Genomic DNA, 18,382 nt, shown 5'->3' with positions numbered 1-18,382 from the left:
CTTTCCTCTATGTTATGGAGAAGAGGAAGGGTGTGTGTTTTGCAGTCCTATCCTAGGGTGACAATATTGCGCTGAGTTTGTCACCCTAGGGCAGGAAGTGTGTTACTGGCAGGATTAGAAGGTGAGCATAAAAAATAAAAGCCTAAAATAGAAAGTAATGTAGATGCCACATCTAGGGACTGGTAAGCTCAAAATAATAACATTATTCTTGGGTTTATTTTATATACATTTTGACACAGGTCAGCGACCCAGTATTCTAAATTCCAACAGTGAAGGTCTGTGCAGAGAAACCAGGTGAATTGCTATAACCATCTCTGATACACAAAACAGAAGCTTTGTTTTTTTCTTTAGAATTTTTTCCTTATCTAGATATTATCTAGATATGTTTTTTTTTTATAGCCAAAGTCTCATCTTACCTTTACCTTATGTACAGGCTCCTCTCCTGTACTGTAATTGCTTACTCTGATTTCACTGCAAACAATGAGCTTTTCACATTATATATTTGAAGCTGCATAAAGTCGGATAGAGCCCTCCTTATTAGTTGGCTGGAGGACATCCAGCATCATCTGGCTTCTGATTCAGCAGAGACTGGATGAATTTCGATCCAAGTATGGGCAGGCTAATTTTACAGAAGTTGAGGGAAGGCATTGCCTTGGACAAACTGTGAGCTGATGAGCCTCACAGAGCTCCCACTGATTACCCTGCATCAATCCTTCCTTCAACAATATTCCTGCTCTGCACCTGCAACCTCCTGGTTCCCCCACTAATACCAACCGCTTAAATGATGACCCAAAAAGCCAGGAAAGTACCCGGCTAGAGACATGTTGTATTCTACGCAAAAGCTTTTCAGGGACACAGGGGGCATTGTTACTGGATTACTCTGCTCCCTCTCCTGTTTCAGAGCAAGATATACAGGAGACGGCAGCCATGTCAAGTGCACACCTTCTGTTAATAACCTTAAGAAACATTTTGGTAACTAGAGGGAGTTAAAAAATCAGGGAGTGTAGCACTGCTACAGAAAGTCACATTAGTGACATTGAAGATTCCCTGGCTAGAGATGCCCACATCATTTCTCAGATGGCTACTACCACTAACAATAAAACATATGACACTGAAAATTGGCTCAGTTGTAACAATGCATGTATTGTGGGCCTCCCTGAGGGTGTTGAGGGTAGGGACTCACTGAGTTTGTGTAACAATAGCTACTGGAGGTATTTGGCAAGGAAGCATTCACCCCTCTCTTCGCTGTTGAGCATGCACATAGAACACCACCTCAGCCTTTATCATTGGACCACCTGCCAAGACCCATGTTTGCCCACCTTTTGAAATATAAAGATTGAGAAATTATACTTCATCTCACCAGGGACAAAGCCAATACCCAGTATAACTGAGCAAAAGTATCTTTTCAGGCAAAGTCCACAACAGGCAAAATTTGCAGAAGCCAAGAAAATGATCCAACTTCTTTGGCTGTCCTATTCCATGTTATACCCTGCCAAGCTGAGAATCACTGCAAGTGGTCAAGCTCATTTCTTTAAAATGGCTGCTGAGGCATCCTCTTGGCTTGACAATAATGTAGAAATGTAGAGGATGACTCACACTTGTCCCATCTTTTCCTTGGTATCACCTGCGGTGAAGTACACTACCTGAAACATATTCAACTCCTATCTAGGTGATTGCTAATTATATTCTTTTATGCAAGAGGTATATTTTATGTGTTTCTGATCCCTGAACTCTCTTCTTCTTTGTCACATACAACTGAGAGGGACTGTTTTGCCTAGTTGGCAACCACTTGGATTTCCAACAGCTGAGTGACACTCACGGCATCTCCTTCACTGTCCTGAACAGGTCTTGTTGTCAAAGGACCTGTTGCTGTGTTCAAGGATCCCACGGTTTACAGAGCAGTTGCATCTATTTGTTTATTATTACTTCGGTGGTTCTATCGATTACCCTTTGTACAACCAGCCTGTTGGAAAATTTTCTGTCTACAGTGTATTCTGACGGATTCCCCCATCCAAATTGGGTGTGTGGATGGGGAAATTTAGTCATTTGCTTTTGTTCAACCTGCTTGTTGAATGAAAACAAAAATGGCTCATGTGGCCAGACTTAGGCCGCGTACACACGGGCGGATTGTCTGCCCAACTAAGTTCGTCAGACAATCCGACAGACAGTCCGTCCAAATTTTGAATGAACGGACTTGACCACACACGATGAACAGACAGTCCGCTGAAAACGTGCGCGATGACGTGTACAGCACTTACGACGGGACTAGAAAAACGACGTCCAATACACTGCAATGCAACCTTCGGCCGTGTAAATCCTTTCTGAGCATGCGCCATTCTTAGTCCGTACAACTTGCCTACACACGAGCGGACTGTCCGCTGAAACCAAGTTTGGACGGACAAAACCGAGTTTGGACGGACAAAATTACGGAAATTCCGAAAGACAAAGTCCGTCAGACTGTCCGCTGAAAAAGTCAGCTGAAGCCCACACACGAGCGGATTGTCCGCTGAAACACGGTTCAGCGGACTAAGTTGGGCAGACAATCCGCCCGTGTGTATGCGGCCTTAGTGTCACATAATTGTGTTACCTAGGGTATGCATGCAAATCCAGCCTGTCTAGGAATACATCCTTCTCCAGATTGACACTAACAATCAAGGAATTTTGGTATCTGCAAAACTTCTCCCAAGAGCCTTCCCAGCATTTGTGTCACTGCATCCAGGCTGAGGGCTTATGAGAGAAGTAAGGCAGGGTGCTATAATATTTTTAGGAAGCTATGTATAGCACCTTGCTAGACTCTTCCACCAACCACAATGTGCCCATATTACAATGAGAAGCAGAGATGTAATGAAAACAGAAACATTTTATTTAAAAAATGTCATTAGCATGTTGATTGGTGGGGGGGAAGGAGGAACCCGAGAAGGCAAATAATAATTAAATGTCAGCTTCATTGTGCTTGAATTCTTGACTGTGCAGAAAAAAAAACCTCCATCTTTGCATGGACAAGCAGGCACTGTGGACTCACGCAGTTACATTACATTATAGTAATGCAAAATAATGGATTTATTCTACAATTAAAAAGTGTTTTCCAGCCATTAATGACCTCATGTGCTTGCAAGCAGATTATCTCTCATGGGATGCCCTCTATTTTATTGAGCAAGTGAAGTGCCAGAAAATGAATAGCGTTTTATACAATAAACGAATGAACCCCCACAATGTTGTGTTTAATAAGTAATACAGATTACAAATGCCCTGCCAGAAAGAGCGTGCTACATAATAATTACTTTTTGGATTAATCTGTGCATTCTAAACACAGATGTACAGCAGTTGTCAGATCTGCATATAACAATGGAGAGCTGTCCAAGTCACATTACAATGAAAAGTGAAACTCTCGTCCCTTTATCTACAGCCATAAATCCCTAGAATTTATTTTATTCTTTCTTCTTACTGTAACATTCAAAAAAAGACAGATTTCACATGGAGAAAAAGGCTCTTTGACTTATCACCTCTTAAAGAACATCGTTCACTAAATTAGAACTTCCAGCCTAGTTAAAAAAAAACGTTCTTCTTATATGAGAAGCTGTGTTTCAATGACTATCCAAAGCCAGGAAGTTCAATATGACACATTGCCGTTAAAAAAAAAAAATGGCTTTTTGCATAATTCCCTCGAACAGATAAACTTCTTTACACTAGCGCTCATTATACTCTAGTGCATCATTATAATCTTCAATATGAAAATACCAATCCCTTTTTATCAACAGGAAAATGTCCCTCTTTCAGATATGTGCCATTTCCTGCACTTCTGATGTGCAAGGTTAAATATGTCAATCAGCTAATGAATGAATGCAGTGGCATATGGTGAAAAGTAGGGTAATGCACAGATAATTATGAAATGCTCTTCATTCATGTGATGCGGAGAGCGCGTTTCATTAAATGTATTACTTTAGCGCTGATGCACACAACAGGACATGCGGGGTATGAAAAAAAAAAACAGATATGAATGCCAACGTGTTTATCTGTGGCTCTAGAGCTATATATTTAAAGCAAATTCATACAGTAGTACAATTCGGAAGTAGCTTTAGAAATTTCCTGTCTCTGTTAATACAGTTCTTTCTGTACTATGCCCTCCTAATTTATCCACACTGAGCACCGGGTATGTTTTCAAAAAATTCCATTAGGTTAATAAGGGAGTATCTGTGTGCTTAACAAGAAACGAGGCAAATCCTAGGAATCTTACCAAATCCTTGCAATTGTTCATCATAATACACAGCTTTAATGTTGTCTACATGAATACAGTGCACATTGATCTTCGCCAAGTTATTTGTTTGTTTTTGCAATAAATCACCTTCATAAATGTTTGTTTTGTTGATAGAAAAATATTAGTAAGTCATTCTGTTTCAAATATATACAGCATTCATTTTGTCTCAAAAATATAAAAAAAAATTATTTTGTTTCATAATTGATTCCTGTTACTGAATGTCATTCTCAACGTATAGGCATTAGAGATGTCAAAACTATAAAACTATATAACAAAATATATAAAAAAATAAACAATAAAACATTTGTGGCTGGTATTATAAAGCCTTCTTTAGAATTTTACCAGGCACTAAAAAAAAAATAAAAAAAAAATAAAATTGGAATATACGTTAAATGGTTCAAAGCCTATAGTATGCCTGCATGACCACCGAGTCATAAGAGAAACGACAAACAGACACTTATGTGCACTTGGGTCATTATCTCTGTCTACAAAGCCAGCCTTAATGAGAACTAATTATCTGCTCTTCTTTCTATGCTGCAGTCTGGAAGATCAACGGATCTGATTTGTGGAACTATGTTTTACCATTGTTCATCTGTGCTGCTCCATTATAACAACTGTCATCATAAGAGCAGATACACACTTGTGAAAGCTCTGCCTTTGAACACTTTTATCGGCCTATTAAAACCTTCTTTTTTTTTGTGCGAATTGCTGTTTCCTTTTAATCTTGATTATATGCTTCATTATACTGACTTGTAACAGTTGTGATTTTTTTTTTTTACCTTGTGATGTTTCTATTTTTTTTTGTCCCTAATTGCTATGTTTAAACAATGTTTCTGACCAAAAGGCAAAAGTAAACATTCTATAATGATTTTCCTATTCTCCCATTAATTATAGCTTAACGGGATTATTACAGTTCTCCAGAATATATTTTCCTCAAGAAAAGTCGCTTATACCCTTTGCACGTATATAACATATATTTATGTTTTAGTAGGGATACACCTTTTTAAGCAATGTTATCTTGTGTTGTAGACAAGTAAAAAAAATCTTTCAATTAATGTACTATTTATCTATATTTTATTTATTACAGGTATTTATATAGTGCCAACAATTTACACAGAACTTGTATAACATTTTATAGGTCAAACCATCTACAGGGCATATACTCTGTAAAAATAAATTAGCACTAATGAAGCATGGACCATTTGTGTAGCCTGAAGTGTTCTGTAAAACTGAGACTTACACATCTGATTGAAGTGCACAGATGATAGTGGGTCATCCATTCAGTAAATGTCTTGCATTTTTTTCATAGAAACAAGGCATTTTGTGATTGGAGGAAGGGAGACTGTAATGTTCATCTGTTCCAAGTAAAATTTATTGGAATATAAATATATCCAAAATTACACCAGAGAACACCAGCAGTGGTCAAGGTAGACACGTTTCACACAACAGAAATGTGTTTAAACGTTACTGATTAAGCACATTTCTGTTGTGCAAAACATGTCTACCTTGACCACTGATCATTACTGATTAACCACATTTCTGTTGTGTGAAACACATCTACCTTAACCACTGATCATTACTGATTAAGCACATTTCTGTTGTGTGAAACGCGTCTACCTTGACCACTGATCATTATTGATTAAGCACATTTATGTTGTGTGAAATGCATCTACCTTGACGACAGATCATTACTGATTAAGCACATTTCTGTTGTGTGAAACATGTCTAGCTTGACCACTGATCATTACTGATTAAGCACATTTCTGTTGTGTGAAACGTGTCTACCTTGACCACTGATCATAACTGATTAAGCACATTTCTGTTGTGTGAAACGTGTCTACCTTGACCACTGATCATTACTGATTAAGCAAATTTCTGTTGTGTGAAACGTGTCTACCTTGACCATTGATCATTATTGATTAAGCACATTTCTGTTGTGTGAAATGCATCTACCTTGACGACAGATCATTTCTGATTAAGCACATTTCTGTTGTGTGAAACGTATCTACTTTGATCATTGATCATTACTGATTAAGTACATTTCTGTTGTGTGAAACATGTCTACCTTGACCACTGATCATTATTGATTAAGCACATTTCTGTTGTGTGAAACACATCTACCTTGACCACTGCTAGTGTTCTCTGGTATCATTTTGAATATTTGATATTCCAAAAAAGTTTACTTGGAGCCCACATGAGGTGCAGCTGCTTCTTATTTTGACGATTTATCATGGAAGTGAGCCAGGCCAGCACTCAGGTGTGTATTCTAGTGGGTGTATCAGTTACACCTGGAGCGGGGAGTTCTTTTCACTTGGACCTCCTCCTTAAATGTCTTAAATTTTGTAAATAGAATGCAAAACGCTTATTGAATTTATGAACTGCAGAGCATTATTAGCTTTTGTTTAGGGTTAGTTTAGGGTTTGGGTCAAGAAAAGATTTAATTTGTGGTTAAAGAATGACAATATGTTAATATCACCTTATTCTAACAACCCCCCCATCTACCTTTCCCCGTGCAATTTGTACAGTATACTTCAAATCAGCAGATGCCCCAACCCAGCATATGTGGTCAAAACCAGGGCACATGGTGCTCAGGACCAGTTTTGAGTTAGAGGGGCCCATTGGTTTGGAAAATGTATGGCCTTTTCCCCCATATTTCCCCCATATGTTTGCAATAGAGAAGTCGTCAACTTGCAATCCTGCATGGAGACAACTTTGAGCTTTGGAATAGAATCAGAGTAATGTCTGTGCAGGAATAGGTCTGAGATTTTATTTCTAGGTAATCCACTCTTCTAAGGTGTGAAGAATAGGGTATAAATAGCATTTGGGCTTAGACTTCACTATACCAAGGTATACATCGCATTAAGAGATCCAAATGCCAAAAAATCCTGTCCAAAATGAACCTGCCAGTTTCAATATGTTCATTTGTTTGGTTGCAGTAGAATATCCCAGAATTTTCATTCCTACTCTATTAGATGACTTTCTGAGAGGTCTGCATTTATTTTTTTAAGGATAAATTACAAGCATACCTAGCAAAGTCTAAAGGTATGCCATGGATGCACTGGGGTTTATTTATCAAAGGCACATAAACTGTGCACTCTGCAAGGGCGTTTGCTTCAGAGCTTAATACATGAGGTAAAGCTTTATTTTGAAAAAATTACCCAATCACATGCAGGGAAAATATGCATATGAATGGATGATGGAAGTCAGGAGAGCTCATTTACTAAGCTCTGGGGCAAGTGCCCTTGCAGAGTGAACAGTACTTACAAAGTGCACAGTCGATTTGCCTTTGGTAAATCAACCCCACTGTTTCTTTTTACAACACCATAACTGACAATGTTATTGTAGTACATGTAGATTAATACACACTCAGTACACACTTTTCAGCAAAACTTCCGCAAACACACTAGAATTACAACCTATACACCCATTCCAAGAATTTCTGGAATAAAAGTTATAGTAAAGGTATAGTATGTATAACACACTGAGCTGAGCAGAGTACAGACTGTACAACACATTGTACAAATGGAGTAAGCAATGCATAGTATTGGGTAAAGAGTGAAGTGGTGTGGACTGTATAGCCTATGTGTATGCAAAGCACAGCAGAGTACAGTAAGGAATAGACAGCACTGTGTACAGAGTGAAGCAGTGAGGAATACAAAATGCACAGTACAGTGTACAGAGTGCAATATAATAAAAAGGTGTGGGGCACAGACTGGACCTGTAAGAAGTACACAATGTACTGCACGGTGTACAGAGTGGTACAGTCTAAAGTATATAATACACAACACATTGTACAAAGTGGAAAGGTGTGCAGTAATTGCAGTAAACAACTAAATTCCACAGTGCACATAGATGAGTGGTGCACACTTTAGCTTACATCAGAGTGTACATAGTGGAGCAGTGTAGAGCATATAAAGTACAGCACAGTGTAAAAAGTGGCACAGTACTGTGTGTAATGCAAAAAGCACAGTGAACAAACTAAAGAGGTGTACATAAGGAATAAACATCACATTGTACAGAGTGGTGTGTAATGGAGTATAGAACGTATAGCACAGTGTATAGAGTGGTGTGCAGTATAGAATGTACAGCAACTTGTGTAGCATGGAGTGGTGTGAATAATGAAAAGCACTGGGCTCTCGGGCACAGCGCTGGATCGAGATTGGGATTAAAGCGGAGTTCCAGTTTTTTTTTTTTAAAGTCAGCAGCTACAAGTACTTAATCAGGACACTTACCTGTCCAGGGAGCCCATGATGTGCCCCCCCCCCCCCCGGATGGGTGCAGGCGCCACCATTACAGCTAAGGGAAACCGGCAGTGGAGCCTTCAGGCTTCACAGCCGGTTTCCTACTGTGAATACACAAGTCGCACAGAGCTTTCTGAATGGCCACCTCATCTTTTTGGGACACACACAGGTCCACACAGCGGGGGAGAAGGAGGAGGGCTCACCGCAGAAGAGGAAATCACGTACTTTGCTGCAGCCCAGCTGGGACTGAAGTACACCTTTGTACTTCTTAAAAGATAGAAAAATAAATAAATAAATTATATATATATACAGTGCCTTGCGAAAGTATTCGGCCCCCTTGAACTTTTCAAACTTTTGCCACATTTCAGGCTTCAAACATAAAGATATAAAATTTTAATTTTTTGTGAAGAATCACGAACAAGTGGGACACAATTGTGAAGTGGAACAAAATCTATTGGATATTTTAAACTTTTTTAGCAAATAAAAAACTTAAAAGTGGTGCGTGCAAAATTATTCGGCCCCTTTACTTTCAGTGCAGCAAACTCACTCCTGAAGTTCAGCGAGGATCTCTGAATGATCCAATGTTGTCCTAAATGACTGATGGTGATAAATAGAATCCACCTGTGTGTAATCAAGTCTCTGTATAAATGCACCTGCTCTGTGATAGTCTCAGGGTTCTGTTGAAAGCGCAGAGAGCATCATGAAGACCAAGGAACACACCAGGCAGGTCCGTAATACTGTTGTGGAGAAGTTTAAAGCCTGATTTGGATACAAAAAGATTTCCCAAGCTTTAAACATCCCAAGGAGCACTGTGCAAGCGATCATTTTGAAATGGAAGGAGTATCAGACCACTGCAAATCTACCAAGACCTGGTAAACTTTCAGCTCAGACAAGGAGAAGACTGATCAGAGATGCAGCCAAGAGGCCCATGATCACTCTGGATGAACTGCAGAGAACTACAGCTGAGGTGGGAGAGTCTGTCCATAGGACAACAATCAGTCGTACACTGCACAAATCTGGCCTTTATGGAAGAGTGGCAAGAAGAAAGCCATTTCTCAAAGATATCCATAAAAAGTCTCGTCTAAAGTTTGCCACAAGCCACCTGGGAGACACACCAAACATGTGGAAGAAGGTGCTCTGGTCAGATGAAACCAAAATCAAACTTTTTGCCCACAATGCAAAACGATATGTTTGGCGTAAAAGCAACACAGCTCATCACCCTCAACACACCATCCCCACTGTCAAACATGGTGGTGGCAGCATCATGGTTTGGGCCTGCTTTTCTTCAGCAGGGACAGGGAAGATGGTTAAAATTGAGGGGAAGATGGATGCAGCCAAATACAGGACCATTCTGGATGAAAACCTGTTGGAGTCTGCAAAAGACCTGAAACTGGGACGGAGATTTATCTTCCAACTAAACAATGATCCCAAACATACAGCAAAATCTACAAAGGAATGGTTCACAAATAAACGTATCCAGGTGTTAGAATGGCCAAGTCAAAGTCCAGACCTGAATCCAATCGAGAATCTGTGGAAAGAGCTGAAAACTGCTGTTCACAAACGCTCTCCATCCAACCTCACTGAGCTCGAGCTGTTTTGCAAGGAAGAATGGGCAAGAATTTTAGTCTCTTGATGTGCAAAACTGATAGAGACATACCCCAAGCGACTTGCAGCTGTAATCGCAGCAAAAGGTGGCTCTACAAAGTATTAACGCAAGGGGGCCGAATAATTTTGCACGCCCCACTTTTCATTTTTTTATTAGTTAAAAAAGTTTCAAAAATCCAATAGATTTTGTTCCACTTCACAATTGTGTCTCACTTGTTGGTGATTCTTCACAAAAAATAAAAATGTTATATCTTTATGTTTGAAGCCTGAAATGTGGCAAAAGGTTGAAAAGTTCAAGGGGGCCGAATACTTTCGCAACGCACTATATATATATATATATATATATATATATATATATATATATATATATATATATATATATATATATATATATATATAAATACGTGGGGTGGAGGGGTGGTCTTAGTTTAAGGCCACCTTTTAAAGTTGGGTGGAATATTTACTGCTTTAAGTAAATATAAGGGGGGCTGAGGGGGAGTTGCAATAAGAAGGTTTTGTGTTTTTTTTACCTTAAAGCAGGGTTCCACCCTAAAGTGGAACTTCCGCTGATCGGAACCCTCCCCCCCTCCGGTGTCACAATTGGCACCTTTCAGGGGGGAGGGGGGTGGAGATACCTGTCAAAGAGTCTATGCCTCTTCCTGTCCTGCCGCGCTGTCTGCTGGGACACACACGGGTCCCAGAGACAGCGCGGACAATTCCTATTGCGCTGCGCGACTCGCGCATGCGCAGTAGGGAACCGGGAAGTGAAGCCGATTCGCTTCACTTCCTGATTCCCTCACCTAGAATGGTGGCGGCAGCAGCCGAGAGCCGAGCGGTCGATAGGCCTCGGCTGCCGGTGTTCTGCCGTATAGTGTCCGGCCATCAAATAGTGCAGACGAAGCTTCGGAAAGTCTCCGAAGCTGAACGGCGCCCGCGCCGTGAGTGGAGGTGGTAGCCCCACCATCCAAGCGGACATAGGTTTGTGAATTTTAGAGGGCCCCTCGCGGGCGAGCTTGGCTCGCCACGCTTCGGGCTCGGCCTCGCTGCGCTCGGCTCTTTTTTATTCCTACTCTATGTCCACTTGGATGATGGGGCTAGAACCTGGACTCACGGCGCAAGCGCCGTTCATCCTCGGCAATTTTCGGAATCTATGTTGCTGTGCACTGCGCATACGCAGTATGCAGCGGACACTATCGGATAGAGGACGTTATATGACAAGACACCGGCATCGCTGGACCCCGGGACAGATGAGTGTCCATTTATTAAAAGTCAGCAGCTGTAGTATTTATAGCTGCTGGCTTTTAATATTTTTTTCCCCAGTACAGTCCCGCTTTAATTCATAAAATACATTAATATATAAAATAATTAATACATAAAAAACACTAATACAAAGTTCTATAGCTTAGTGGTAAGGGGTGGGTATTTGTGTATATCAATGAAACGTCTGCAAATTTGTAAGTGCTGGAAATCTAAGGGGTTCATAGTGGGGATGCCATGTATGTGTGTTTCTGCATCTGTCCTATGTAAGTCCTGTAAAAATTGTCTATTGACTTCACAGAACAGACAGTGCGTGTGGCCACCCTCTGTGCAACAAGCATTTAATAGAAAGCAAAGCAGACTGCAAACCAAGAGCTCTCTGTGCTTCTCCACAGGACAAATTGTATGGTACAGAAGAATATAGAATGCTTTCATAGGATGAATTTCAAGCAGAGCAGTATCTTCCTTCTTTCCAATAATATCCTTGAGGGAATCTGGCCACCTCTGGTCTGATATCATCACATTGTATCTATCTATTGGGATAAATATGACAGAAAACAGAAACTTGTCTTAGTGCCCGTCCACACCAGAGTGCGGTGTGGAAATTCCACTCAATTGAAAGGGCTGAAAATCACATTACACTGGATCACACAGGAATCGCAAAGAAACAGCTAGTTCCTGTGCGATTGCAGTGTGAACCGACACTTAAATTGGTTCTGAAGCCTACATTTTTTTAACTTTAATGCATTAAGGTAAAAAATGTTTAGGCATCAGCACCACCTCCCCCTTTACTTACTTGAGCTGCATTCGATCCAGCTCCATGCACGTCTGCAGCTCTTCTCTCCCCTCACTTCCAGGTCTCGCTGCCTTTGCTGGGACATCGTAAGCCATTGGCTCCCAGTGCTGTCAATCAAAGCCAATGAGGAGGGAGCAGGTAACGAGGCCGAGTCCTGCTGTCTGTGTCAATGGACACAGCAGTGTGACTCAGGAGCAAACAAGCACAAGTACAAATCATGGGAAGCACGGCACGGGACTGAGAGGAGGGGCCAGGAGCACCAGTGGGGGGGGAGGGGGGGCCCGAGAAGAGGAGGTTCACGGCCGCTCTGTGCAATTCTATTGTTATTTTTTTTGTTTTACCTTTACAATCACTTTAATGTAATTGTAGGATTTGATACTATTAATTCCATACCAAATCTCTGCACAGAATTTCTTTTTATATTTCTACTTAATGCCAAGTTTGCAATTTTTATATTTTTTCCTAATTGTAGGATTTGATACTATTAATGCCATACCAAATCTCTGCACATAAAAAATGTGTAATATTTCTACTTAATGCCAAGTTTGTAACTTTTATACATTTTTCTAATTGTAGGATTTGATACTATTAATGTTATACCAGATCTCTGCACAGAATTTTATTTTTATATTTCTATTTAAAGTGGATGTAAACCCAGTGTCACATCCTTTCTAAACTACTGCCATAGGGGTTATCTATAAGGATATACATGCCTCCTGCATGTATCTTTACCTGTCAAATGTCTCCCCTCTGTCTGTGATGAGACCCGAAAAACTGCAGATTCTGTGGGTGAGTCTGTTATCTGGAGCTCGGTGGGTGGAGTCGTGATGTCAGTAGACTCCCCGCCCACCTCTACACTCCCCTTGTCAAAATGCATTTTTTCCTGTGTATTTCTTACACTGAACTTCTGCTGTGATCACTAACATCCAGTGAAAAGACAAGAAAGTATCCACATGACTTCAGCATGCCCAATCATGCTGAGGTGGGGAACATCCAATCCTGGCAGAGCAGCAGAAGAAAGGAGTGGGAGGGAATTAAAAAATAATGCATGTCTCTTAGGCTAGTGTATGAGATATGTAAATCACCCGTCACTCACAGCAAGGGAGAGGATTTGACAACGTTTTTCTCTGTTTGTCAAGATTTATCTGACTGCACAACAAAAGGGGATTGCTCAGAGATGGATTAACTCTTTGTGGCAAGACTGGGCTCAAATGATAGGAAATCTTATACTCTACATTATGACATAATTTTTTAATTTTTTTTCGGGTTTACATCCACTTTAATGCCAAGTTTGCATTTTTTATATTTTTTATCTAATTGTAGGATTTGATACTATTAATGCTATACCAAATCTCTGCACATTAAAAATGTGTAATATTTTTACTTAATGCCAAGTCTGCAATTTTTAGAATTTTTTCGAATTGTAGGATTTGATACTCTTAATGCCATACCAAATCTCTGCACATAAAAATAATTGTAATATTTCTACTTAATGCCAAGTTTGCAATTTTTATAATTTTTTATAATTGTAGGATTTGATACACGTGATGGTGTACAAAATCTGCAAATAAAAAATTTGTAATATTTCTACTTAATGCCAAGTTTGTAATTTTTATATTTTTTTCTAAAAGAGGCATATAGTATCTTACTTACTGGTTGAATAGTCAAGATACCCTTGGCAAGAAAAGTGAGGTGTTCCCAAAGAAGGAGCAGTGGTTTCCCTAAAATTGAATTTAAAATCCCTATTTACAAATCTCTATCTATCTATCTATCTATCTATCTATCTATCTATCTATCTATCTATCTATCTATCTATCTATCTATTGATTTATCTATCTATCTATCTATCTATCTATCTATCTATCTATCTATCTATCTATCTATCTATCTATCTATCTATTGATTTATCTATCTATCTATCTATCTATCTATCTATCTATCTATCTATCTATCTATCTATCTATCTATCTATCTATCTATCTATCTATCTATCTATCTATGGATTTATCTATCTATCTATCTATCTATCTATCTATCTATCTATCTATCTATCTATCTATATATCTATCTCTATTAGACATAATAAAAATAATCAGACAATACATATTAAAGATAACTAGAAATAATAACAGATATAATACAGATGCTATGTATTGTTAGACACATAGTTGTGTTGCTAGTCAGACTTACCAACTTCAGACATCTCTGGGACAGTGGCAGTGTAAACTTCCTTAGTAAATTTGGGTTCGTTATCATTAATGTCGTGGATCTTGATGAGGAACTCAGATTCAGGTTCAACAGGTATTCCTGTTTTTTTGTTCACAGCTTGCGCACGTAATATATATGACGACTTTTCTTCCCTGTCCAGACGTTTTGTTGCTTGGATGTCGCCAGTCTTTTCATTGATTATAAATACATCCCCAGCTCCATCTCCAGACAAAATGTATTTCAATGTTCCATCCCCACCGTCCTGGTCGGAGTGTAACTGAAAAAAAAAAAAAAAACATAATATAAATAGTATTGGTGGTTTTGTCTGCAATTTATTATGTAAAATGTTGCTACTGCATTCTATCATAAAGCAGTGAACCATTATCATGATCAGAGAATTGGCTTGGTTTTAAACTAAAAAGCAAAGTATGGTAAACTTTGCTGAGCAGATATTTGCCATGGATCACCAATTTGCTGTTTGCTCTGCTATTGGATACATTGTATTTAAAAAAGACCCCTTATTGTTGACTTGTGCATCATACAGCAAGGATATGCTCCATCCTAAATTATAGACTCGTTGCCCAAATATAATCGTATAGTGAGGGAATGAGGGATTTTGAGGGGGAATTTCCTGTGCCCTATGCTATAATAAACCCAAAAAGGGCTTATTAAGGAAACACCTAATAAGAAACTCGAATACCTCCTTATTAGCTAAATTAACCACTTAAGGACCAGGCCTCTTTTTCAGACTTGGTGTTTACATGTTTAAAACAGTTTTTTTTGCTAGAAAATTACTTAGAACCCCCAAACATTTTATATTGTTTTTTTTTCTAACACCCTAGAGAATAAAATGGCAGTCATTGAAATACTTTTTTTCATACAGTATTTGCGCAGTGGTCTTACAAGCGCACTTTTTTTGGAAAAAATTCACTTTTTTGAATAAAAAAATAAGACAACAGTAAAATTAGCCCAATTTTTTTATATTGTGAAAGATAATGATACGCCGAGTAAATTGATACCCAACCTGTCACGCTTCAAAATTGCGCCCGCTTGTGGAATGGCGTCAAACTTTTAGCCTCAAAAATCTCCATAAGCGACATTTAAAAAATTATACAGGTTGCATTTTTTGTGTTACAGAGGAGGTCTAGGGCTAGAATTATTGCTCTCGCTCTACCGATCGCGGCGATACCTCACATGTGTGGTTTGACCACCGTTTTCATATGCGGGCGCTACTCACATATGCGCTCGTTTCTTTGCGCAAGCTAGTCGTGACGGAGTGTTTTTAAAAAAATTTTTTTTCCCCCTATTTATTTTAATTGATTTTATTTATTTGTACACTGTTTTAAAAAAAAAAAATGGATCACTTTTAGTCCTATTACAAGGAATGTAAACATCCCTTGTAATAGAAAAAAGCATGACAGGCCCTCTTAAATATGAGATCTGGGTCAAAAAGTCCTCAAATCTCATATTTGGGCTAAAATGCAACAAAAAAAAAGAAAAAGAAAAAATTACATTTAAAAAAAATATACCTTTAAGAGGTATGGGCGCAAGTGACGTTTTGACGTCGCTTCCGCCCTCCTATGGTATAGAGACTAGTGGGGGCCATCTTAGCCTCACTCGTCTCCATACCCAGCTAACGAAAGGACCCGATCGCCTCCGCCGCTACCGACGGCTCCGGTAAGCGGCGGAAGGTGTGGGAGGGTGGCGGGAGGGGGGGTGGCACCTCTCCCGCCACCGATAGTGGTGATCTTGCGGCGAATCCGCCGCGGTGACCACTGTTATCGTACAGACGACGGGCGCCTGAAGAGATGGATACCTCGGTTGTGGCAGCAGCTGCTGCCGTTACCGAGATATCCCTCTTCATAAATAGGACGTACATCGTCGTGCGCTGGTCGGCAAGGGGTTAAATCATAGAAAGCCGAGGTCGAATTCTTAGCTAGTTCCTATGCTGGGTAGATGTGGAACATCAACTGGAACAAATATCAAAGTTCCCCATCAGAGAGACTGATTTGCTAACATTTTCTCATCACTACTCTTAACTCCTAATGCCAAGTACACACGATCGGAATTTCGGCCAGCAAAAAACTGAGAGCTTTTCATCGGAAAATGCGACCATGTGTATGCTTCATCGGAATTTAGCGGCCAAATTCCCACTAGCAAAAATTTGATAGCATGTTCTCAATTTTCCCATAGGAAAAACTTTCCAAAAATTCAGATTGTGTGTATGCAATTTTGATGCGCAAAAACTCACACATACTCAGATTCAACTACGAGAGCTATTAGCTACTAGGCATTGAACGTCCTTTTTCTAGTCCCGTTGTACATGTTGTACGTCACCGCGTTCTTGGCGGTGTGACCGTATGTAGGTAAGACAGTTTGAGTGGAATTCCATCGGAATTCTGACAGGAAAACCATCAGAGCTTTTTCCGATGAGAATTCCGATCGTGTGTACGCGGCACTAGAAGTCAAGAAAATAAAATGTAATGTACAAAGAGATATTGGCAGTATGCAGATCTATTAAAGTGAATATGGCAAAAAAGGGAAAAGCCTGTTTTAGAAGGCAACTGATATACTGTCATACCCAGGCCTTTTTTTCTCAGAGAATAGTTGCAGGTACTTCCCCCTTCTGAGTCACCCTTTGTCTCTGCCCCCTACCCACCTCTGAGAACCGTCCCTTGGTTCCATCCCCTACCTACCTCCCAGTACTGCCCTTTTAGAGACTATAAACCCAAGTATCTTTTTGTGGTGTTAAAGTGTTGCTAAACCCATGACAGTAAAATTTGTCTGTATATGCAGTAAAGTGGAACCTAAGGAATTAATCCTGTGCATTGTGTAAAAAGGCTGTTTGATCCTGTCTTCTCTGATCCTCCCCTTCTACTGCAGTCTCCAATCCATCACCTGACAGTACAGAGCCTTGGGGGCACTCTGCACATGCTCAGTTTAATGTGAATTTCTAGATAATTTTTTTTTGTGAGGGTGTATGTGATCGGCACTGTTCAGACAGAAAATCAAGGGTCATGCAGCCTCCTACAAGCTTTAAGCGCCTTTCACACTACCGCGACTTCAAAGTCGTGCCATTTTGTCCCAATTTTAACGCAATTTCAGAGAGACTTGAGGTCTATGAACCTGAACTTGCATGAAAGTGGGACCAGGGTAGTGCAGGGACTACTTTGAAGTCAACAAGATTTGAAGTCATACTAATATGAATGGTTGTCATTGGAAATCATGGGGAACAACTTGCCATGTGACTTTTCAGTCCCAAGTCATAGGATAAGTCGTACAAGTGTGAAAGGGTCCTTAATCAGTGCTCAGACACAAAAGTCACAAGACTGCTACACACTGCTGATGCGAAAAGGTATTTAGCCGTTTATATTTACTACAATAATTGCATTTTCATGTTCTGTGTACTGTGGGAGACCAGATATAGTGAATGCATGGTCCTGGATTTACTAACACTTTAAGTAATTTGTATGGAATTTGTAAATGATAACAAGAAAAGCAGTAAAATAGATCCACTGCAGTCAGCAACAGATCCCCAACAACAAAAGACCCCCCAGCTATAATAGACCCCCACAACAAAATACCCCACCCAGCAACATAGACCCCCACTGGCAACAATCTATCTCACAGAAGCGAGCATCAATAACCCCTCCCAGAAGCCAGTAACAATAGACCCCTCCCTTAACAAAGGATCCTTCCCAACAACAACTGATCCCCCAGTAACAATAAATCCCTACCAGTAACAGAACACCTAGACCGCTCCACAATAGATCCCCCAGCAATAATAGACCCCCCAGCACCCCTTTCCATTGCATACATTTAGTGCTGCAGGTACTGGAATTGCCCCCCCCCCCCTTCCTGTGGAAAAAAGGCCTGGTCATACCACATACTAGTTCTGTTGAAGTGACATGTGTATTATGCCTTGTACACACGGTCAGACATTCCGACAACAAAATCCGTCTGATTTTTTCCGACAGATTTTGTCCTAAACTGGTGTTGCATACACACGGTCAGACAAAG

General features: G+C 40.0%; 1 protein-coding gene across 2 annotated transcripts in view; it reads right to left on the bottom strand.

Annotated features, from left to right (window-relative positions):
* LOC143996781 (cadherin-6-like) overlaps window positions 1-18,382 on the bottom strand; it is a 495,985-nt gene that overhangs the window by 186,982 nt on the left and 290,621 nt on the right. For both annotated transcript variants that reach the window (XM_077492041.1, XM_077492042.1), the window contains exon 3: window positions 14,345-14,639. In XM_077492041.1, coding sequence (XP_077348167.1) covers window positions 14,345-14,639 — 295 coding nt within the window. The remainder of the gene's footprint in view (window positions 1-14,344; window positions 14,640-18,382) is intronic.

The sequence above is a fragment of the Lithobates pipiens genome, unplaced genomic scaffold, assembly GCF_037356315.1.
Source record: "Lithobates pipiens isolate NorthernLeopardFrog02 unplaced genomic scaffold, aLitPip1_a1.2 Scaffold_19, whole genome shotgun sequence".
NCBI classification, from domain to species: Eukaryota; Metazoa; Chordata; class Amphibia; order Anura; family Ranidae; genus Lithobates; species Lithobates pipiens.
Note: the sequence above shows the minus strand (reverse complement) of the source record. Positions and strands in the feature narration are given on the sequence as shown.